Genomic DNA, 24553 nt, shown 5'->3' with positions numbered 1-24553 from the left:
TTGCATATCAAAACAACGTCCACTGACTGACTGGTTATGGTGGTACTAATTACATTATCGTTTTTATATTGAAAATACATGTAATTCACTGCAACAACTTAGAAAACATGCAAAACTGGGAATACATGTAGGTTTGAAATAATTATCAGGGACTTTTGTTTTCTTGAAAAGCTGGGAACCCTGTGTTACAACATGGTAACTGTCGGATATTTATAAATAAACTTTGCTGGATAGTCTATAATTATCAGATGCCGATCACAAGATTTAACAACTCTTATTGTTATCATGCTTAAAGGACAAGTCCACCCCAACAAAAACTTGATTTGCATAAAAATAGAAATTTAACAAGCATAACACTCAAAATTTCATCAAAATCGGATGTAAAATAAGAAAGTTATAGCATTTTAAAGTTTCGCTTATTTTCAACAAAATAGTTATATGAATGAGCCAGTTACATCCAAATGAGAGAGTTGATGACATCTCTCACTATTTCTTTTGTATTTTGTTATATGAAATATGAAATATTTTGATTTTCTCGTCATTGTCATGTGAAATGAAGTTTCATTCCTCCCTGAACAGGTGGAATTCCATTATTTTAACATTTTGTGCTTCAGGCAATGAGGTCCTAATCGTCAAATTCGTAAAAATTGAAATATTGTATAATTCAAACAAAAAACAAAAGAAGTAGTGAGTGAGTGACATCATCGACTCTCTCATTTGGATGTAACTGGCTTGTTCGTATAACTGTTTTGTTGAAAATAAGCGAAACTTTGAAATGTCATGACTTTCTTCTTTTACATCCGATTTTGATGAAATTTTCAGCATTGTGCTTGTCTGATTTTTTTCTATTGATTCAAATCAAATTTTTTCTGAGGTGGACTTGACCTTTAATAATAGTTTTGTAGATTGTTGTATAATAATAATTATTTACCATGCCATGCAATTTTAATTTTTCAATTCAATACCATGTTATGTTAAAAATGTAAATTCAGCTCTTGGGTTGCAACTTAGGTACTATGAGAAAAAAAACATTACGGGTATTTAGTCTTGAATTGATGTTAAATGAAATCCTTGACATAAATAGGAAGAGAAGAGAAGTTTTAGGACAAGGGATTGGAGTTATATACTATTTACTTGATGAAATAGTTGGCAAGCAACTTTTTAGATGGACATGTATTTTATTCATTAACCCCCCCCCTATTCTATTGTATCATGTGTGTTTTTGCTCAAGTACATAGTTCACTCATTGTCTTTCCCACTGTTGTACATGATGTAGGTTTCATTCTTTAGAATCATCCGGTGATGGAGTGCTTGAAGGAGAGAAACTTGACATAGCCCTGAAGAGCTCAAATGCAGGAGATGATGATGATGATGATCTCTCCCCAGAAAAGCTCAAGTATGTACTTGTTATAAGATGCTTATGCCTTGTTTACATTTGCTATGATCAACGTACGATGACCCTGCGTTGATCGTAAGATGCCGCTGTGATGTGTTTAAGGTTTACACTGCTATAATATTGAAAACCTTGTATAATTCTGAGCTATTAAAGAATATTGTACACCCTTCTCTGACTGTGAATCCATACGATAATTGTTTTGATTGTCATATATCACCCTAAGAAGATGGTATGACTGCATTTAGCAGGATATAATTACCCTACAAGTACAATTGTTTTATAGAGAGCCCACTGTTTAAAGATGCCCATGATGGTAGCTCAGTAATAGTTCTCTTGATCATCAACCAAATGTAAACAGGGCATTAAGACTTCATTAATCCCAAATCTGTCATGCTTGACTGCCCGACAGATAAGGGCCTCTCAGCATAAAGGTTTTTTCAATGAAAAGGTATTACAAATATGAAAGAACAGCTATAATTGGTCCTAGTTTGTGTCTCAAACAAAATGAGCATTATAACAATGATCAGGATTGGTCACTGTGATTTTAATAGAGATTGATTTCAAGATTTTCGTTTTCAGATACATGATCGGATTTTTCGTATCACTTTATTAATTTACAGGTGTGTTACGGTGTAGTGGATATTGTTCAGTAACATAATGGAAATGCTGACATCAAGGCATTTGGTCTGTTTTTGACAAGTGCCTCTGTTTTGGGGAGAGGTGATGGCATCTCAGCATGAAATCTTACCAAACATGGCTAAGTTCTTGAAACATTACTTTGAAAGGTTTATTCTTAGGTATTTCATGAAACACTGGGCGTTGTGGCGTGCGTCTGTAATCCAAGCTATGTGGGGAAGTTACAAATTGATGCAGAGGTTCAAGCCCGGTCACGTCTTTCGGATGGTGACGTTAAAGGTCGGTCCCAGCCGGAAATAGTCATATCTGATTGATACAGGTCTGACAAAACTCAAATATATACACACGCACACACATGAAAATTGGAATGAAGGGTTATCAAGGGTCACTGACCACTTTGCAATAGTTTTAGGTCACATGATCAAGGAAAGATCATAATAAATCTTCATCTTTAAATGATTAATTGTATGATGTTGTTTACATACATATATATACATGCACTGTACTCCAATATTGTTTATAAATACTCTTACCAATGTCAAATTGTCATAAAGCATGATTGTTTCCTTCCTAGGGAGGACATAGAAGCCATGGAAGAAGAACTACACAGAGCTCAGAAGAATAGGAAAAGCCTCTTGCAGCTGAGAAATAAATTAAGGTAATCTTCAATGGCTCTTTACACTCCAAATTCACCCAGTGACATCAACTGATATACACAAGTCAGTAAACATCTCATGTCCTTGTGTGAGAGTTCAATAATTGAATTCGATGTGATTTGTTCCACTCAATATAGAAATAATGACATTGACAGGTATAATCATAATAATTAGAATACAGTATGAGGTATAATGTGTGAAGGGTAATAAATGGTCACAAATGTCACAGAGTTTTGTTGTAGTAATAGTATAACTTGCTATACATGCTGAATGGGATCAAACGGAGAAGATGGGATGTGAATGTTATGACCAATCACTTTGACCATTTTTATATGATATGTATATATAAGGGTACTGATTGATCACAAATGGTGCAGAGAACTTTGTGTTATAGTACAATTTGCTGTCCTTAATGATTGGGATCAAATTACATATTATACTGAAAATGGAGATTTCATTTGGACGGCCACCAAAACATACAAATTCGCAGGAAAATAGATAAATTGAAAAGAATTAATTACACTTTTCTGCATGTACATGTAGTGGTTTGTTAAAACCAAATAAACCAAAGAGTACGGAAAGAACATTAAAAAACACAATAAAATGCCCAAGGGGAGATAAAAAAACATATGGAATATACATTTGCTTTGTTCAAACTTTTTGGACACTGGAAAGTTTTCTGGAGAAAAAGTATTCCTTTGTTTCCAGTGAGGTCATGCTTGGTACTTATTGCATTTCCAGTAGTAACAAAAATCTCTTTGTTAATTTCAGTGTCATGATATAGTAAACTGCGGGTATTGTTGCTGTTTGTCTGTTTTTGTGAATGACAATCTTTGCAATTGCATATTGTGCAATCCTGGTCCTCTTCTGGATGGCTTTGGCCATGATGTTTTAATATTGATAAACCACATCGCACAAAATACGGTTTCTCATAACCAACTGTGAGAGGTGGTTCTTGCCTTGTTAATCCATTAAACTTTTCTGTAGAAACACAAGGACTCGGATCAGTAATTCATGAAGAGTGGTAGTGTATGCTCTGCTGGTTGGTTTAAGGGCGATATGTTTTTTCAATTCAGAATAAAGATAAATCGTTTTTCAATGATTCTCTGTAGAAACACGCCATTAGAGATACTACAAAGAAGAGCCCTCACAAGAATTTGAATTTAATGGAAACTGTAAATTTAACAGAATTAATTGTACATGTATAAGAAATAAGTGATTAATCATATTTGATTTTTTATTTGATAGCATTTATTCCATTCATCATAAAAACAAGGCACATACAAAGTTAACATTATTTACACGGAGAAAATTGCAAATAATACAATGATAAAATCTTGGAAACAGTTGAATAAAAAAGAGTGTACATAATTTATAAATGAATGAGGAGGCAACTAGAAAGGGAAAGCTTTGGAAACTGAATATATATGATATTACATGTATAAAATACATGATGTAATACTGAATACCAGATATAAACATTGAACATAAAAGGGGGAAATACACATTATAACACAATGACAAATATATATCAACGATAATTACTAAAAAAAAAAATAGAAGGGGTAAGAAAAGAAACCTGACCATGCATTATTATTTGAATATTTACTGAGAAGTTGGGTATATCTCCTTTTAAAAACATTTAATGATGGACTAGATTTAACAGAAAATTGTAACTTGTTCCAGATAACAGGTCCTTTGTAAAAATACAGTTCTTTGTTAAAGAGGTGCATATTTTGGGTACATGGAAGTCTGAAGATACTCACGTATGATAAAAATGAACATCTGCATTGTAACAAAATATTTCTGAGATATTGTTTGGAATAATGCTTTTGTAACATAAATACATAAAAATTGCAATTTTCATAATGAGAGAAATCATAAACAGCGGCAGGGTATGGGCAAGAAAATTGGCATGTGTAATGGTTCTCACTGCTTTTTTGGAGCCGGTGTTAAAGTTGCATTGAATATGGAGTACTAGAACTCCAGGCAATGTTATAATATCGAAAATACAGTGAAATAATAGAATTATAAATCATTTTTAGAATCTCTTTAAACTCTAACTTGTTTAGGATACCTATGGTCATTTTCAAACAAAAGTGGACATGGGGGTGAAAATTAAAACTTGCTAGAAATTATTAGGCTTAAATGTTTTTAGAAACTAGACATCTTAAAGTATATTTTTCCATTTCATTTACATAAAATTATTAATTATGTCTTGAGATATAGTGAATTTTATGCAAGGGAAATTAAATGTTACAAAATGTTGATTTTTGCATTAAAATTCACATATTGCCTATCACAATATAAAATTTGTATTAGAAGCACATTTGTTGGCAAGATACAAGCTGTGTATTGTATCTAACTCCTAAATAGCAAAAAAAAATTCTTTGAAGTGTTTTTCTGAAAAAAATTGGGTTTCGAAGTTTTCAAAACTGGTTGTCGTGTCCGTTTTAAATGCAAAAAGTTTTCTAGAGCTGTGTATTCTGAAAATTAATTTATCCCAGTACTGGAGCAAATACAGTTTATCTGTACCTTATTGTATATAAAGTAACTTGGTCCAATGTGTTAAGGTAAAGCTAAAATTAACTGTTAAAGTTGTGTAGTGTCACTCACAATATCGTGTCACTCACGAAATTGTGTCACTCACGGTATTATATTGTGTATAAAAAAGGACATCCAGTAATTTTTGAAGCGTTTTACCAGGGATACAGTCAAAATGTTGTTCCTGACATCATTTAGGCCTATTTTAGTCTAATAATTTCCTCCATCTTCCTAATTTTACTCATTATGGAAATATTGAATTTGACATTGAGTTCATCTATTTTCTCTCCTCTCCGTGGTTGCCTTGGTTTAAAAAATTCTGACAATTTTCCATTGGTGTGAAGACTCGGATCCTAATTCATATTTTGGTGAATGTACTGTGATTAAGAATATAACAACATAATCAATCAACACAAAATTATGAATGTATCAAGAGAAAAACCACAATACTTTAGCAATGGACATATTTACAATTATGCATAAAGGGTTGGTGATGGTGATGGTTCAAGTCATACCTAGGTATTACTTGAACATTCTCTGTCTCCATTTACAGAAATGAGCAGAAAGTTCACCTTTCTTTTCTTTGTTATACTCATAGCTAGAAAGGTCAGGGATCCTTTTTTGAAATTTGCAGAAATTTTAGTGGTAAAGTAGTGTACATGAGATATAAGCGATCACCATGAACACCAAACATTTTTTTTTTTGATTAAATCAACCTTTTCATTTGCCACAAAGCTTGTATTTCAGGACATGAAATAAACAAATTTGCAAGAAAACATAAACATTTCAGGTGAGAATGTACTGAGATTTGATAGAACATTTTGGATATTGCTTGAAGCAGCTACATGCCAAGTTCAAAATCATTATTTGTTCGGCCACCATTCATACCGCTAGTGATTAACTACTATGTAGGGTATGAACAGCAAACTACCGTAAGCGGGCCAATGTGTGTTCAGAGCAGATTTGCATTTACACATATTCATTACAACAAAATGATGCATGTTCATGTAGGTCCCAACAAGTCCCAACCAAGACCGCATTTTGATTTGAGCAACTTTGGATGGGTTGCCATGTACCAGTAGATCAATTTTTTTTTGGGGGGGGTACCCTGATAAGAACAGAGCTGGACCTCGAGGGGAAAAAGCTATTGAGGTATACATGTAAAGGGAGCCTGGTTAGGATGCTGAATTGGATTTTAGTGTGACATCCAAGGGCTTAGAAAAGGAAAGGCTAATGACTTGTAGTTGTTATGTAATAGTAGCAGACTGCAAGAATCAGGTACTGACTGCGTCTTTCACCTTGTGGCTTTCCCTGGATTCCCGTGGTATGGTATATGATCAAATAATTAGCAATGAAAAGGCACAAGATTCCAGCTAAAAGCATAGCTCTGAATTTTGGTATAGTGCCTACATGTACTGCCTTGGGAGGGTCCACATACAAGCAGTGTTCAGGAGAAAACCTATGCTTGTTGAGTTGAATTCCCAAGTTTCTCAAGGATTTGCTGATAGTCCATCTGAAGTGTGCAGCAACGTGATTGTGGTTTGGTACCAAAAAAGACATTGAAACTGCCATGTCCTATTTGGACAATGCCTAAAATATTAAAGGAGGATAATATTGTAATCCAATATTTCAAGAAGAGTCATACATGACATCATTGGCTACCAGACCATGCCAGATGATGTGAGTGACTATTAAGAATACCTTTCTTACAGGGAAAAATTATTCCATCCCTTGTGGATGCTGAATTGTATTCCTCTGTAAACTTTCATATACAGATAGGGAGAAAGAGTTAAAGTTTTGAATGATATCAGGCCACAAAAAGAATGTTTGAGTTGATGTCAATGCCAAGACCTCATAACACCTCCTTCAAGGGCCCCCTCCTCCTCTAAAGAGGAGAGTGGTAGAAGCCCTAGTGTGACAATGTGGTATGGTATAGGGAATATGAGTTGATGGGCAAATATGACCATAAACCAAGATTAAAACATCAGGATGACATATTATGAACTTTAAAGAAAGCAGTTATTATGTAATTAAGCTTGTTTTTTGGTTAATGGTATTTACTCTTCTACATCATGCAAAAAATACTTTCAATGTTGAGATAAATGTTGTATTTTTGCACTTGTCGTGTCACTCACGTTTTGGATGTCGTGTCACTCACGGTATATAGGAGGGTACCATTTTCCATAGAGAAGGTTTGATTGATTTTGACTATATGTGTTAGATAGGTACACTATTTATGTCCATTTACTGGTACTCACAGTACTCCATGACAACTACTTGGGCACGAATCCAACCATATGTGTTAGTGGTCAGAAACCCATGTCCAAAATTTGTCGTGTCACTCACGCACCGTTTTTTAATCATATCTACTAAACGAATTGTTGAATTCAAATCAAACTCGTAGTGGCCCATGCCAGTCCTACATTGTATATAATATAGTAGTCATGATTGATTCATAACCTTTGAGTTTGAAAATAAAAGCCCTTAAACCTCTCCGATTGTCGTGTCACTCACGTTTGAAAATGACCCTATACTTTTTAAATTTTCATGCAGATTTTTGTATTATGAGTTAAAAAGTTACAGATTTTCTTGGACAAATAGTTTTCAAACTTTTAATTGCATTGTAAATGAAGAATATGCTGTAATCTTTTGAATCTTGCTTATTGTATGGCAGATAGCAAGAAACTAAAGGATATATTGAAAGCAATACAAACCAGCAGCATTTCATAACATTAGGTCAAGTCACTACTCAAATCTGGCCATGTTCTTAACCCGTAAGGCATCATTATGAGCAGTATAAAGTAGGCCCACATGAATAATACACTTTACTACTCTATACGTTCATTACAGAATAATACCTAAATTTACTTTTCCTTTCAAACATTTTAGTTTCTATATCAAATACCTTTATAGGATAGTTATCTCAACATGTATGTTTTAATACCAGATTTTCATAAAACACAGCCAATGAGAAACCAAACTCTGTGTTGCGCAAATAACCCTGAAAGTTAAGCTGGTGAGAATATTGTTTGTGTCATTATTCTAATGTTTTTGTTTAATAAGCTGTTGTTATTTTCATTTTTATCCGGCCAGCCTTCACCATACAGCATTGACCCATCAGATTACAAAGCTCACACCCGTGGAATCACAGACTGAACATCAGTATAAAACCATGTTGGAGAACAGCCAAGAAGATAATATTAAGGTATCATTACCTTTCTCTGTCTGTGAAGCCATCACCTGCCACTCCCCCGCTCACATCCATTTTGCCTCTTCCCACCACAGGTGGAGTTAGAGGCATTTAAGTTTCTTGGTCGTTCATCCGTCAAATTTTTGTTCTTGTGGTAACATAAAATAATGTTTGATGGATCAACCTTTAAACTATGTATTTGCATAAAGAAGGTCACATGATACAGGTGACACAACATTTGCTCCTGCGACAAGTGCTCAGGGCTTGATTTCATCTAAGATGTAGGGTTAAGGTTGCAATAGGGTTTGAAGTTAGGTTTAGTTAGGGTATAGTGTTTGTTTGTTTGTTTGTTTGTGGTAACTCCCGTAGGAACTCGACAGGACAGCATTTTTGCTGGTAAACGCCAAGCTAGTATATAACCAATTACCTTGGAAACATTTTACGTCTAGGTTAATCAGTCATAGTGGCTGACGTAATAGACGACAGATATCACTCTTGAGCCTTTTTATCAAAGTGGAGACAATGGCAGAGTTAGGATTCGAACTCATAACCTTGCGATTAAGAGTCCAATGCTCTAACCACTGGACCACACGACCCGTCATGTTAAACCCAGGGTTGAAGTTGGTCATTCAATTAGTGTGTGGCAATTGAGCCAGAGCAAATGTCATGGAACCCACATACATTTGGTCATCATATGAATTAAAGAATCCCAAGAAACGTTGATGGATTAGATTTAGACTTAGTTCTTGTTTTCATGTAAAAAGGCAATTAAGGTGATGGGACTGCATAAGAGCGACAAGTTGATGTTATTACTCAGTTTTTGACAGAACTATACGATATCGATTTAAACATTGGATAAAGTGTTTTAGAGAAAGAGTTATTAGAGTGCATAGGCAATTAGCTGCAGATGTAACATTAGTGAACTATACAAGTTGTTCATCTTGTTACCTTTTTTCATTGATGATTGATAAAAATGTATAAACCTTATGAAAATGTTCATAGTTTTTTACTTAGATGGTTATGTGTACATGTAAAATATCTTATATATATTGCGTAACAGCTCCTCCTAGTATTAAAGACTTAGATTATGTAAAGCATGAATTAGAAACAATGAATCGTTGTTTGATTTAATGAGTTGTAAAGGATGAAACCTATAACAATTACTTATCATCTATTTTTAGGTCAACTCTTCTTTAGATGATCTGAACAAGACCATTACTGAACTTGTAGCTCTATCTGCGAAGAGCCTGGATACCCAGCATGCACCATTCCTATCCCAGCAGTCTTTGCAAGCTATCCACCAATCAGAAGAAGGCTATACCCAGGCCCTCAAGCACTTCACCAAGAGACAATTTTTCGAAGTGAGTTTCCATCTTTGAGAGTGAAATTAATCCCTTTCTCTGTTTCAGTCGCCCTAACGAAACCAACTCTAGAACCAACCTGTGGCATGTCATCGGTTATCTACATGATCTTTGATTTAGAAATTATTACATGTGAATCAAATCTTCCATTCATTGAATTTACTGGACCTAATAGAATAGCATTACAATGGCAAACAATGAATTGAATTAATGCTTTAAACAGATAACCCCCTTTTTATAGAACAATTGCTAATTAAAAACAAAATGTTGTAAATACCTTTAACTAAAAATAGGTAAAGGTTTAAGTTTTATGAGTTGGGTTATAATAATAATAGCTGGATTCATAAAGCACTATTTACAAAGCGCTGCTATTATTACCCTGGCTTTAGCTGCGCTGTCCATATAACGCTCAAGCATTCAAGGAAATTCTCGATTACCCATTCACCTCACCTGGGTTGAGTGCAGCACAATGTTATCATATTTCTTGCTGAAGGAAAACATGTCATGGCTGGGAGTCGAACCCATGTCCCTCAGATTGAAAGACGAGAGTCATTACTACTGGACCACGATGCCCCCATAGTGAGACATGGTTAATTGTGTTTTGATTGCTTTGTTTTATGTACAGGGCATTGCACAGTTAGCAGGTTACAACGAAGGGTCGCGATACGAGCTTCTAGAGGTCAGTGAACCAGGATCTCTTGTGATTCGTGGAGAGCAAGGTCATGTGACCAAGGCGGATAGTGAAGAACTATCAAGGCTGAAAATGATGTAAGTCAAAGCATTTGCATTTATTTTCCAACATAACATTTTATGACTATGGCTGGATTCCCCTTTAACATTGTACATTTTGATATTTATTGTGTTCATTTGCCAAGCTTGAATGGTGAAGTAAACTATTTACATTATAAATCCCAAACAGGAATTAATTGAGCTCCAAATTTTCTGTCGAATTGAATAATTGAACGCAGTTGGCCATGCATAGTGAAACCACATACTTCAAATGAAACCCAAGCTCTGAATATGGGCCAGTGAATACAGACTGCCATTTAAATATTATATTACTTTGTGCTTAGTGGGTGTTCAGATGAAAAGTGCTCGTCAAAATCTATAAAAAAAAATGTTGAGTCCTAGGCTTACCAATATAAGGGCCCTGTTTCATAAATACCAATGATCAATAACATGCTGAGTCGTATCAATGGTAACATTTATGTGAGGATGCTATGATTAACTCTTCATGCATTCACCTGTAAACCCCGTGTGTGTTGCATTATTTTAGGGTCTCATTCACATTCGTGCCATGAGTCACAGACTCCTAACAATAAAACCTGGCCATGTTATTGTTTGTGAGGAGGGTTTTATTGATTTTATCCTCTCCTTTTTCAATGAACTTCCTGGCTGTGATCGGGATGTATTGATTTTTCGAAAAAACTCAACGATTCTGTAATTTTAAACTGCGATAATCCGTCGATCGGCACACATGTACGGTTCGAAAAAACAATGGGACAGGGGACATCTATGGGAAATGTGTGGTTGTGCAAAAATGCGAACGAAACACGCCTACGGATGTGTAATAATGCGAACGTAACGCATGAAGAGTTAATGACCGAATCTTGTTTTATATTTGTGTACAGATATCCGACCAGTCAACGGGGTTACATGAAAGCTGTTCTGGAGGAAAGTAGAGTAGCTGCAGCTCACAGACTGGCTGAGAAGAGGCTTGATTCGATCTCACATCAGGTCTATCCTAGAGATGTACACAATCTTAGGTAATGATATACTACAACATTAATCTTGGGTAATATAACGATAAATGATTGAAAGTCCATAAGTCATTTTTTTTTACAAGGATAACTTGTTCACCAAAGTTTAACCCTTTGAACCCGATAGGCCGGAATACCGGCCTACCAGTGAACGTGCATATACCCGATAGGCCGGAATACCGGCCTACAGCCACGTGTTTTCAAAATGTCAGGTGATCTTTTACAATGACGTCATCTCTCTAGTACGTGTACATGTATGTAGCAAAACGTGTAGGAATATTTGGTCGATAATTTCAGTCAAGGGCGGCAATGGTTTCGGAAGGTTTCGCATAAAAATTGCCAATATATGCCACTTTTTTGTGGTTGCACGTGTCGTATGTGCGGTAACACACGGTGTAATACGCGGCGAGTCACATGCTTACTATGGGGAAGCAACTGATATATCTGACTTTGGTAAAAACAGTTATTTTGAGCCCAAAACAGACACTAAAGTTGATATTTCTGTTGTAGACTAGGTCTACGGGAAGGTGAACAACTCCAGTCGGCTTGGTCTGGGTACTAGCGGGGGGAAGATGCCGTTGGGTCTCATATCATGGGAATTTGTGAATGTGGTCAATATGTGCAAATAATTCAGGGTAAAGGTCACCACCGCCCCTAATAATTTAGGGTTCAAACGGTTAAGGGGTTTACCTGATATAGCTTTCAACAGTTTTCTTAGATGATTTTCTTTTATATAACCAACCAGTCCATCAGAAAAAGATTCAGTTTGAAGGAGTCAGGCCTTTGAAATAAGTGAAAAGATATGTACAGCCATCAGATGAGGTGGTTGGAACTCAACAAAATTTTCCCCGAGGGGTGCAGCCCCAAAGGAAAATGGTCACATGATGGGGTTAAGACCAATCACCTGCTTGGATTATTATTTTGAGGGATATAATTTTTTAGCGTTGTGGCCCAGTGGATTAGTCTTCGGACTTTGAAACAGAGGGTCATGGGTTCAAAGCCCAGCCATGGCGTAATTTCCTTCAGCAAGAAACTGATCCACAGTGTGCTGCACTCAACCCAGGTGAGGTAAATGGGTACCGATAGGAGGTAATTCCTTAAACAGCTGTGTGCACTATAACGCCTAGCTTAGCCGGGTAATATAGGAGCGCCTTGAGCACCTAACAAGGTGGATATGTGCGCAATATAAATACCCTATATTATTATTATTATAATTTAAGATATTTATATGTACAAGGTGAGGACAGGATTGATGTTGTTTCCATTTGTTCTTTCCCATTCCCAGTGAGAAGTTGGAACAATGTGAGCGGCAGAAGAATGCTGCCCTCAACCAAGCCGTTCACATATGGGAGAATGATATCCCTCGTTTGTTAGAGGTCAATGCCTCCTTGCAAGCTACTCATATTCTGTCAGGTGATTACAACCTCAAGATCGCCAGACAGGATTACTTTACATCAAAACAAGACAAGGTATTCATATATACATACTGGTAGATGATATTTTATGTTATGGTACAAGTGTGCCACCTCGTTTGAGGTTAAAGCCTGCATACAGGCACTTGTCTTTAAAGGGATGGTCCGGGCTGAAAGCATTTATTGTTAAATAAATAGAGTAGAATTCACTGAGCAAAATGCCAAAAATTTCATCAAAATCGGATAACAAATAACAAAGTTATTGAATTTTAAAGTTTAGCAATATTTTGTGAAAACAGTCGTCATGAATATTAGGTGGGCTGATGTCACGTCTCCACTTGTTCTTTTGTATTTTATTATATGACAACAGGTTTATGAAAATAGGTTTATTCAAATTTTTTCCTCCAAGAACTAGAAAAATTGGATTGACATCTGATTTAGTGCATTAGATATTTATTGCTGCAACTTATTTTATTATAAGAGAGACATATTATTCACACAAGTATGAAATAATGAAAAAATATGATTTATGTAATAACATAAGAACACTAAAAGTGGAGATGTGACATCATCAGCCCACCTAATGAATATTCATGGCGACTGTTTTCACAAATTATTGCTAAACTTTAAACTTCAATAACTTTATTATTTGTTATCCGATTTTGATGAAATTTTCGACATTTTGCTCAGTAAATTCTACTCTATGTATTAAGATATAAATATATTCAGCCCAGACCATCCCTTTAATGTCCGCAATCATAGTGTTGATGATTATGGGGCAGTTGAACTATGATCAACTTTACCTTCTGAAAACATTTTGGCGGCAGATGCAATACATTGGGTGAACACCCAAGTTTTTTTTTAAAAATTTTGAATTTTTTAATTTATCTTCGAAAGGCTTGCTTTTTGAAGATTAATAATTATTTTGGGTATTTACAGAGAAATATTCCTGGCAAGATGAATTGATAATAGCTTTCGATTCAGCAATGGCATTTTGATTGACTTCATTAATCTAAACAAAATGTCAACAAATTTCAGGTTTAAGATCTGGATATACCTGTTTAAATTCTCTCATACATGTATTTTCTTTGAAAGGCTTGCTTTTTGAAGATTAATAATTATTTTGGATATTTACAGAGAAATATTCCTGGCAAGATGAATTGATAATAGCTTTCGATTCAGCAATGGCATTTTGATTGACTTCATTAATCTAAACAAAATGTCAACAAATTTCAGGTTTAAGATCTGGATATACCTGTTTAAATTCTCTCATACATGTATTTTCTTTGAAAGGCTTGCTTTTTGAAGATAAATAATTATTTTGGGGTATTTAAAGAGAAATGTTCCTGGCAAGATGAATTGATGATAGCTTTCAATTCAGCTTCAGGGATTCAGCAATGGCATTTTCATTGACTTCATTAATCTAAACAAAATGCCAACAAATTTCAGGTTAAAGATCTGGATATACCTGTTTAAATTCTCTCAAACATGTATTTTCTTTGAAAGGCTTGCTTTTTGAAGATTAATAATTATTTTGGGTATTTACAGAGAAATGTTCCTGGCAAGATGAATTGATAATAGCTTTTGATTCAGCAATGGCATTTTCATTGACTTCATTAATCTAAACAAAATGTCAACAAATTTCAGGTTAAAGAGAAATTCCAGTAGTTGCAGTAAACACTGATTTCATGAGAAAGTCTGTAAAACAAGGCTTAATTGTCAGTATATCATCGAGGATCTAGATCTGGTACAGTTACATTAACTGAACTTTGTGAAATCTTGAAATCTACGCTGAAAAATGTTCACACCGAAGATCCCCAACACAGATAAGAGCACGTGGGACAATGTATAATTATTGCTGAGAGCGTCGGGCCTGACGCCCTACCCGAATCCTGTGCTTATTTGCTGATTTCTCAGCAATTACACAATTTCTTCCAGAATCCTTGGGCACATGCGTTTTAGGCACATGCGTTTTATTTATACAAACAGACACTTTGATGGTCATTTCATTGGATTCTGTACGAATTCATTTTGATATCGTTACCAAAACTAGCATTTACCTTTAAAGATCTGGATATACCTGTTTAAATTCTCTCAAACATGTATTAGGAGCCTGAAATGAGGTAGTATGTTGCTCATCACTATAATTTCATTCCATTTGTCTCCATCATGCCCAGCTTATTGAGCTGCTTTCCATTCAGAGAGCGCGTAAAGAGTTTGTTGACATGGCCTACGAGGTAGAAGCACATCATCACAGAGCTACACATAGACTAATGACTGCATCCACCAAACTTCTACATCATAATCTAACCATGCATCATAAATCAATGGTAAGAAGGAATTTGTTTTATTATTATTTCACATCACTTGTACCGCAAGGCCATTATCAAGCTGAATCATTGTCCCAAGGGTCTCTCCTGATAATCAATGATATGGCATGTGCAGAATGTGCATGACAGAAGGATGACTTCTAAACAATATTAGACTTTCAAGAAAATTTGAACGGTGGGCGTGATCAAAGTATATTATTATCATTATAAATAATTATTTTGCATTTGAAAAATATAGAGAATGATAATAACGGCATATTTACCCAGGGTAGCCACTTCAGTACCAAAAACTTCTCCCAGCTGGCACTGAGCACTTATTATTACCCGGCTAAGCTAGGCTACCGATTCGGGTGCACACAGCTTTTTGAGGAATTATTTTGTGCTGTACCCATTTATCTCATCTGGGTTGAGTGCAGCACAGTGTGGATAAATTTCTTGCTGAAGGAAAACATGCCACGGCTAGGATTCGAACCCACGACCCTCTGTTTGAAAGGCAAGAGTCGGAACCACTAGACAACAACGCGCCCACAGAATGCAAAGTTATATATGAAAAAAAGTCAATGAGACCAGCAATTGAATCATGTCGGAGAAAAAAATTATCCCTAATTGAGAGCTGGAGAGGCTGCCTGGGTATGGAAAAGGTAATCTTAAAGCCCTTCTCACACTGTGCGATCCAGTTAACGTTCCAAGAAGTAAATTATTTTATTTAGAGTTTGGCATTTTGTTAGGAAAACTAAAACCCTATTTTTACTTTGCTGCAAGCCCTTTAGTCGGAGTAAAGTCCAAATAGGCTTCAAATCGCATCCAATGATGACGTCATTACGATTGGAATTGAAATTGTTTTATTCATTCAGGGAGACTAACTGGACTGGATTTCGATTTCAGTATTCCTACCACTATTCTGAAGTCTGATCCGTAATATTTATTAGTAGGAATATCCAGATCAAATTTAATCACAATTGATTTGAAATTCGGATCGCAACAAATCTCGTACTGTGAGACAGGTTTAATGACAATTACCTGCTGGTCTTCCTCCTCAAGTATGTTTGCAAATAAGTAGATGTGTTTTTCCTCCTGACTCTTGCCTTTTAATCACAGGATCACATAATTGAATCGCATCAAAGTGTTTGCAGCCTTTGACTTCTGAAATACTCCCCAGGGAGTGGAGATTGTGCTATGTATGGGCAAGCCAAAAATTATTGACCAGGAGAATGATATGATTATATTGAAACTCTAAAAAATCAAACGTTACTTGAATTTCAACAAATGAAATACAAGTATGAGGGACTTGCATTTCATATTCATGAGTTGCATTTACTTTCTGCAAGGGGTCCCTGATGTGAAAAGCGCTACGTAAGAGCTTATATCAGGGGCTCGGTGGATTATTCTCCAGACTCTGAAACAGAGGGTCGTAGGTTCAAATCCCAGGCTTGGAATAATGTCCTTCAGCAAGAAATTGATCCTCTTTGCGCTGCACTCAACCCAGGTGAGGTGAATGGGTACGTGTACCCAGCAGGAATTCATTCCTTGAAATGTTTGTGCGCTGTACAGCTGTACGTAATAACGGCCACCAAGCTAGAGCCGGGTAATAATATACAAGTCCTTTGGAAGCGTATAGTCCTAATATCTGCTGTAACAAAGGCGATTACTTTTGCATTTTACAGGCCTTCCTGTCTGATCCTGACTTGCATGTTAATAATGAAACAAGAAGTACAGTGGACAGTAGAGATCAAACAGTCAACAGGCTACATGAGATGATTGGTAGGTCTTCATTTATTACCTCGTTGAACCCTTTGCTTGAGATGTGTTTACACCTAATAAAATCAAACAGATATTTGTGATCCCAAGAAGTTTGACGTGGGCAGGTTCACCATGTATTTGATAAGATTAGGTGGTTGAAATGGAGAAATTATAGGTATAGGAAACAGGGACTGTTTGGGTAGTTCAGGGCTACATGCAAGTCAATATGGTTGTAGGATGTTATTCTGCCTTTTAATTGAGGAGCTTTAATGATTGGAAGTCCCTGCCTGAGTCTGTTGTAAGTGCAACTAGTCTGTTCAACTATTCCCTGAAGTACAGACCTTACCAAAACTAAGAAATTCATTAAGGGACACAATAGTGTATTGCTTAACATCTAAATATCCAAGTAAATCCAAATAGTAAGTAAGAATCTGTATTTCATTTGATTCCACCCAATTGTAACAGCACACGATGGAAAGGATGATCAACAGCTCTTCCTGACCTACTCCAGCCTCCTTGATGGTTGTAGAGTCTTTGTCAATAGACTATCATCACTGCGAGACACGCTACGTTTGACATCAGATAGCCAGGAGGGTCGATTAGCCAACTTGTAAGTGGGTCCTTCCGTGAGGTTTGGGCACAAATTGTGACATTCCAGCATAACTCACTACTAATTATACTATTCATTTATTTTTGTAGGCTGTGCATTTGTATTAAGACCATACATTTTACTGAGACTTAAGGGTCATTTTGCTTAATTTTTCCTTAAGTTTTCAATTCATTGATTTGACATCTTTTAAAAACATACAAACATATGTACAAGTATACAACAACAAATGAGTAAAAGAATTTAAATCACAGTATAAGCAATAAAAAAAATGGTAGAAATATAAAAGAAATGAAAAGAAAATGTTGCGGATGTAGGAAGTCAGAAAGGCCATTGAGACCTGTCAAAGCCGACTCCCTTGGTTACTACAAATGTACATTATGGTATGATTAAAAACACAAATAGAATAGTGGCATAAAAAGAAATGACCCGAACATATGTGGCCAAACAGTTATGTGGCAAAACAGTGTATAACGCTTTTTCATGAACACAGTGTCCGTGTAGCATCAGGATTTTTACATTTGGTCCTAAAAGTCGAATTATGGCAATTAGGTTGACCTACACTTGATATGATATGCACATTTACAATATTTACTATAGTTCTACTTTCATAGGAAAATTTGAAATTGTCAATATACTACTCTTTGTCCACCAAATGTGACATTTCCCAATGCTACATGGACACTGTAACAATTTCGTAATTTTTCTTTTCTTTTGAAACTATGAAGGCAAATCTGAGGTGTTTGACTACCTGACTTAACAAATGTACACATTTTATCAAGTGTATGTCCACCTAATTGCCATAATTTGTCTTCTAGGACCAAATGTAAATATCCTGATGCTGCACAAACACTGTGTCCATGTAACAGGGTAACCATCATATTGTCGGCGGTCATCCGAACCGTAGTATCAGTCAATTTTGGAAGAAAAAAAATCGATTTTTGAGATTTTGCAGAAAATTAAAGTACAAGTCCTACTCTGTTCATAACTAAATTTCTAGGCAGCAATTTCTTTTATTTTCTGAGATATGACAGGATTTTTTTGAATAAAATGCGCAAATCCTATTAGAAACGTGTACTGTAACAGCGATACGACGTTTTGACTAACTGCATTTTCAATGCGCGTGGTCATTCAAACTGTCGTATCGGCCATCTGCACTGCATTGACTTTGCACGTGAAAAGCGATATGACGTTTTGATTGACCGCGCGCATTGAAATCGCGGTCAGGGTTATTGTATTCCCTATGGCGTTTTTGTACAGGGGGGGATCTAAACCGCTCAAACCGAAATTACAAGCATGTAGCTCTTTCGCGATATTTTCTCTGATCCTTGCTTATGTGTAAAAAGAAGGATGCCATTGTCAAGCAATTGTCTTGGTCTTTCTAACCATGCATTTTCCTAGCAATTAATATGTTGTAAGGCTGGGGAACTAAGTGTGAAAATTATAGTAAACTTTGAAGTCGATTTTCTTTGAAATGGGTTTGTCATATCACACATATGACGGTTCAGAAGACCACTGACGATATATCCATCAATCTTGTCCCTTTGATATGACAGAGAGAGGAACTTGGCTCAGTGTGAGAACATGGTTTATTCAGGTTCAACTACCAAGGATGGCCAGCCAGTATTAACACCTCCTGCCATACTAGAGAGTATCACTCAGCTCGACAGGATACTAGAGGATCTTACACAAAGTATGATGGACTTGATGGGAGACTACAATAACAAACTCAAGGTAAAGGATCGTTTAGATTTTGCGCGGCAACATTTTCATTTATTTACATGTACTTTGTGATACTGCAATATTAAATGTAAAATGTTAGAAAACAAGTGGTAACTCAACAAGCTGAAATCCTTGTCAAAATTTTTTGAGAAGTCGAAGTGATGTGATGCATCAGAGAAAATGCTGAGAGGCAAGACTCATTTTGTTGTGTCAGAAGACAAAGATCTGTATCGGTCATATCCTTTCAAAAAGTTGCGCAAAATATTGTGTTGCTCCTTGAATTCATGAACTCAATTCATTACATCTTTAGAAAATCTTTTTGAGAAAGAATCTAAGAATTCGACACATCTATTTATTTTTTTTCATCTAGAAGGTGTTCTCTAGTTTTTAGTTTGAGAATTAATATTTTGACATAATTTATGAATTCATCCAGGCAAAATGTAATAGAAAAAAATGATATGTCTATGAGATATGGTTGGTTAACTATCTAGATAATAGGGTTGGCATCTATGTATATCTTTTGAATTGTAGGAACCTACAGAAAATCATGTTTATACTTCCTTTTGTCATAGTAGTGCAAAATGTACACATATTCATCTTTATTTAATTTTTCTCCTCATATCTCATCTTTCTTTTTCGTTTTAGGCACTGAAGAGTGACCCGTTGCTATCCGAGCAGCGTCAGCTCTTTGTTTACTTCTTCACTGAACCTGTTCAGCTGAGGAGACACCTCCATTCGCTCTCACAGCAACTACAGACTCTGACTATCTCATGAACAATCATTCAGTCAAGACAAAGCTCTTCGTTTACTTCTTCACCGAACCTGTTCAGCTGAGGAGACACCTCCAGTCGCTCTCACAGCAACTACAGACTCTGACTATCTCATAAACAATCATTCATTCAAGACAAAGCTCTTCGTTTACTTCTTCACCGAACCTGTTCAGCTGAGGAGACATCCCCAGTCGCTCTCACAGCAACTACAGACTCTGACTATCTCATAAACAATTTCATTGAAATGATCATGGCTTGTGCCAAGATTTTAAGGCCAGAGGTATCAGAGATAAGCACGCTACACACAGAGATGCCAGTATTCAGCCTTCAGCCTGATTTGGGGCCCTCGCTACCCTCCACCTGTGGCCTTTTGAGGCTCGATTATCGTATGTGCAGTATGGGACTTTGATATATTCTGGGTCAAGATGCAGGAAGAGTTACCGTTGAGTGCAACAAAAAAAATCAAGCGCAAGTTAATAATGGCGGCATCATGGTCTAGTGGTTATGACTCTTGTCTTTCAATCCGAGGGTCGTGGGTTCGAATCCCACCCACATTGTGCTGCTCACATTCCAGGTCAGGTGAGTAGGTAGTCGGTAGGAAGAAAATCCTCGAATGCTTGAGCTTGAGCGACTATATGGGCAGCTTGCGCTAATCGGGGGTAATAATAGCAGCGCTTTGTATCCTCAGGCAAAAAGTGCCTTATAAATTCAGCTATCATTATTATTATTGATACATGCAATCTGTTGGTTGTAAGTAAATTTCTGATTGATTTTTGTAGTTGCATTTAATCAAAATGGGACCCAGGCACTGTCTTGTGTTCCTGTATGCAGCAACAACTCCATAATTAATCCATAGCCATTGTTTGGTGCGGAAAATTTGAAGTGCACTTAACCAAGGTAGATGCATCTAGTTGAAATTTGTTGGTATTCTTCTACAGGAGATTAGAAGAACTCTGTAAAGTAAAGCGAAGCAGTTGATTGTGAAGTCATTTTTGTATTGCTTGCACCATGATCAACCATATGATGAGAAATCTGCCCCCTCAATCTTTTGCTCAGGGCTTTGTTGTGGGGTCCAGATGATGAAAGATTTGATCCTATTCTCTCTGACATTTGTTGCACGATCCCTGGCCACATTTCATTCTTGATATACTGAAATACTGCTAAAGCTAGAATTACTTTGCTGCAAACTGAACCTGTTGGTGTTCATAATGTCCTGTTGAGAATATCTGTACATAAATAAGCAGAATATAATTTGCATACTTTAGGGCTTTAGAAGAAAAAAAGGTTAGGTTATGCTCATCTGATCGACATGACAGAATTTCTCCTGCACCACATTATTTTCAAGGTGCAACCTAAGAAGGGGTTTACATGGACTAAGCAAATTAAGCTCACAATAGTTTTTTTATTGGTTTATTGTACAGAAAAGCTTTGTGTTTACACAATATAATGTGATTCACACATCACTATTGTGTATGTGTGTATGAACAAGAGACTTGATGCATTCTGTGTGCATTGTGAATATAATGTGACTTTGGTCGATCTTGGCAGTCTGTTGTATGTTACTCTAGCCAAAGAAAGCGAGCAAAGAGTTAACAAAACAAAAATATACAAATGCAGTTATTTTGTGAGAAAATGTCAGATTTGGGCAAAGAATTTGATTGTATCTGTATTCAATGGCTTAAACATCCAAGTAAATGAATAAATCATCTCAAATGTGATTTTCTTTGTGCAGCACAGCAGCAAAGGCTAAAAAAATAATCAACCGACCGACCCAACTGTCTGATTTTGGCTTATGAGGGCAATATAACAATTTTAATTCCTACTAGGTTTGGCATGGTATAGTGTCCAGGTGGGTGTTTCATAAAGATGTTAATAAGTTAAGAGCGACTTTATGAACGACTGGTGATCCTTTCTTGCGGTAAATGTTATACACCTAAATGTTCATTGCTGATGGTTTAGCGTGTGAGAAAGGCTCACCAGTCGTTCTTTAAGTCACTTTCAACTTATGAACAGCTTCATGAAATTGCAGTTGTGATGAAAAAATACATTTGTATTGTGTCACGTTCATGCATTATTAAATGTTTGATGCTTCCAAAGAAATCACACTCCAGGAAAATATCAAAATTTGAAAAATATGCAAGAGTGCTGTTTAACACTCATACTGATCAAAGAAATAGGCATGAATCTAACCAAATTGGATGTACTGAGACTAATCTCTGGTTTGGGAAAAGACTTTTTTAATGCTTATTTGTAAGTGGGAACCGACAAATGTGCCTTACAAACAAGAATTCATGCAATGAATGGCATAGCAACGCGAATGGCTCATTGCATAACCCAATAAACTGCTTTTTATTCTTCTTTAGAATCCCCAAGTTACAATGCTCTGAAGTTGTATTCATTTTGGATAGAAGATAATGAGACATCACACTGGATCAGCTTCTGCAATATTTAACAACTTGTAATGATACTAAGATACTTTGGGAGATCATGCTTTCGCCTGTGCATCCCCAAAATTATGGAATGGATTGCCATATGTAATTATATCAGTAGAAAAGTTTAAACTTATATTGAAAACCTAACTTTTCTGTCAATTCCCATACCCCCCCCCCCTATTCTAAATTTGTTTTCCAAACATTTCATAAGCTCTTGATTACAGTGCAGAAGAATATGTGCACATAGTTTTCGGGGCTATACAGATCAGTGTATTATCATTACAACTGGTCTAATTTACAATGTAGAGAGTTCTTCCGTGTTAAAGGCCTTATGAGGAGGTGGCTTTTGTAATACCAGAATGTGTTTGAGGGAATACAAATCATGTAGCCATTACTCTCATGGCTGAAGTGATTTGTGTGTAAGAAATCATGAATGTGTCTGTAGTGTACATAAAAGAATGCAAATTGTTAATACCGGTAATACAAAATAAATATATGCACATTTAATTCTAGTGTTCAATGTTTTGTTTCAAATAAATGATTTGTAATATATTCACCTAGACCATTCCGTTATTATAGATGTGTATATTAGAATGAAACAAGAGTTAATGGAATTTAAAACCCAAGAAGAGAAGCAGTCTTAATCAAAATCGGTTGTGAAATAAGCAAGTTAGTACTTTCTATGGATATCCTCAAATTGGCAAACTTGCTTCAAAATGACTGATTTGTGGACAACCTTCCATTTTTGTACACAAATTTTCAGATTTCCCTCTTTATTTTACATATTTCACATCATTTCCTCCTGACCTTGACATATGTGGTGTGAATTATATTTTCCCATGACATATGTTATGCCCAGGAGGCAAGATGCAATTTGAAAGATAATGGGGAAAATATGAAAAAATTGTGTGACAAAACAAATGGAGAGTTGTCCACAAAACAGCCATATTGAAGCATGTTTGCCAATTTGAGAATCCCACAGAAAGTACAAGACCCTTTTAAACATCCATAACTTAACCGATTTTGATGAAACTTGTTTTAAATTGTTCCTTTCATTTTACTCTTTCCAATAAGATTGTTTCTCTTCTTGGCTTTTGGTTTCCTTCAAGTGTGAGTTATGTAACGTGCGATCTTATTAAAGGACAAGTCCACCCCAACAAAAACTTGATTTGAATAAGAGAAAAATTCAACAAGCAAAGCATAATACTGCAAATTTCATCAAAATCGGATGTGAAATAAGAAAGTTATGACGTTTCAAAGTTTCGCTTTTTTTATAAAATAGTTATATGAACGAGCCTTTTACATCCAAATGAGAGTCGATGACGTCACGCACTCACTGTTTCTTTTGTATTTTATTATATAAAATATTTGTATTTTCTGGTCATTGTCATGTGAAATGAAGTTTCATTCCTCCCTGAACACGTGGAATTCTATTATTTTAACATTTTGTGCTTCAGGCAAGGAGGTCCTAATTGTCAAATTCGAAAAAATTGAAATATTGTATAATTCAAACAATAAAAACAAAAGAAATAGTGAGTGACATCATCAACTCTCTCATTTGGATGTAACTGGCTCGTTCATATAACTATTTTGTTAAAAATAAGAAACTTCGAAATGTCATAACTTTCTTATTTTACATCCGATTTTGATTAAATTTTCAGCATTGTGCTTGTCTGATTATTCTCTATTGATTCAAATCAACATTTTTCTGAGGTGGACTTAACCTTTAATAGGCAGTACCGTGCATCCTCTTAGCATGATTCAACAAATTACTGCATGCAACTGAAGTGACTTTAAGTCACACTTGTGAACCACCCCCCCCCACCTTGGAGTCTGTAACGCAAAGCATAGCGACTGATTTTCAGGATTGAAATTTGAGGTCAATGAAATCAATCGTTAAAAACAATCACATTACGTACATGTTGCCCAGCAAAGCGTTTCATGAAGTGATATAGCGATCTAACTAATATAGGCTAGCTACTCAAATCCTTGCATCT

General features: G+C 35.9%; 1 protein-coding gene across 1 annotated transcript in view; it reads left to right on the top strand.

Annotated features, from left to right (window-relative positions):
• The window catches only part of LOC121423668 (HAUS augmin-like complex subunit 3), a 30060-nt gene extending 7196 nt beyond the window's left edge, over positions 1–22864 (top strand). Inside the window, exons 3-14 of the mRNA XM_041619092.1 lie at positions 1277–1396; positions 2607–2690; positions 8326–8437; positions 9604–9783; positions 10409–10551; positions 11415–11549; positions 12829–13012; positions 15133–15285; positions 16950–17046; positions 17491–17635; positions 19189–19366; positions 20000–22864. Coding sequence (XP_041475026.1) covers positions 1277–1396; positions 2607–2690; positions 8326–8437; positions 9604–9783; positions 10409–10551; positions 11415–11549; positions 12829–13012; positions 15133–15285; positions 16950–17046; positions 17491–17635; positions 19189–19366; positions 20000–20128 — 1660 coding nt within the window. The 3' untranslated portion in view covers positions 20129–22864. The remainder of the gene's footprint in view (positions 1–1276; positions 1397–2606; positions 2691–8325; positions 8438–9603; positions 9784–10408; positions 10552–11414; positions 11550–12828; positions 13013–15132; positions 15286–16949; positions 17047–17490; positions 17636–19188; positions 19367–19999) is intronic.
• Positions 22865–24553: the final 1689 nt, after the last annotated feature.

The sequence above is a fragment of the Lytechinus variegatus genome, chromosome 11 (assembly GCF_018143015.1).
Source record: "Lytechinus variegatus isolate NC3 chromosome 11, Lvar_3.0, whole genome shotgun sequence".
Taxonomy (NCBI): domain Eukaryota; kingdom Metazoa; phylum Echinodermata; class Echinoidea; order Temnopleuroida; family Toxopneustidae; genus Lytechinus; species Lytechinus variegatus.
Note: the sequence above shows the minus strand (reverse complement) of the source record. Positions and strands in the feature narration are given on the sequence as shown.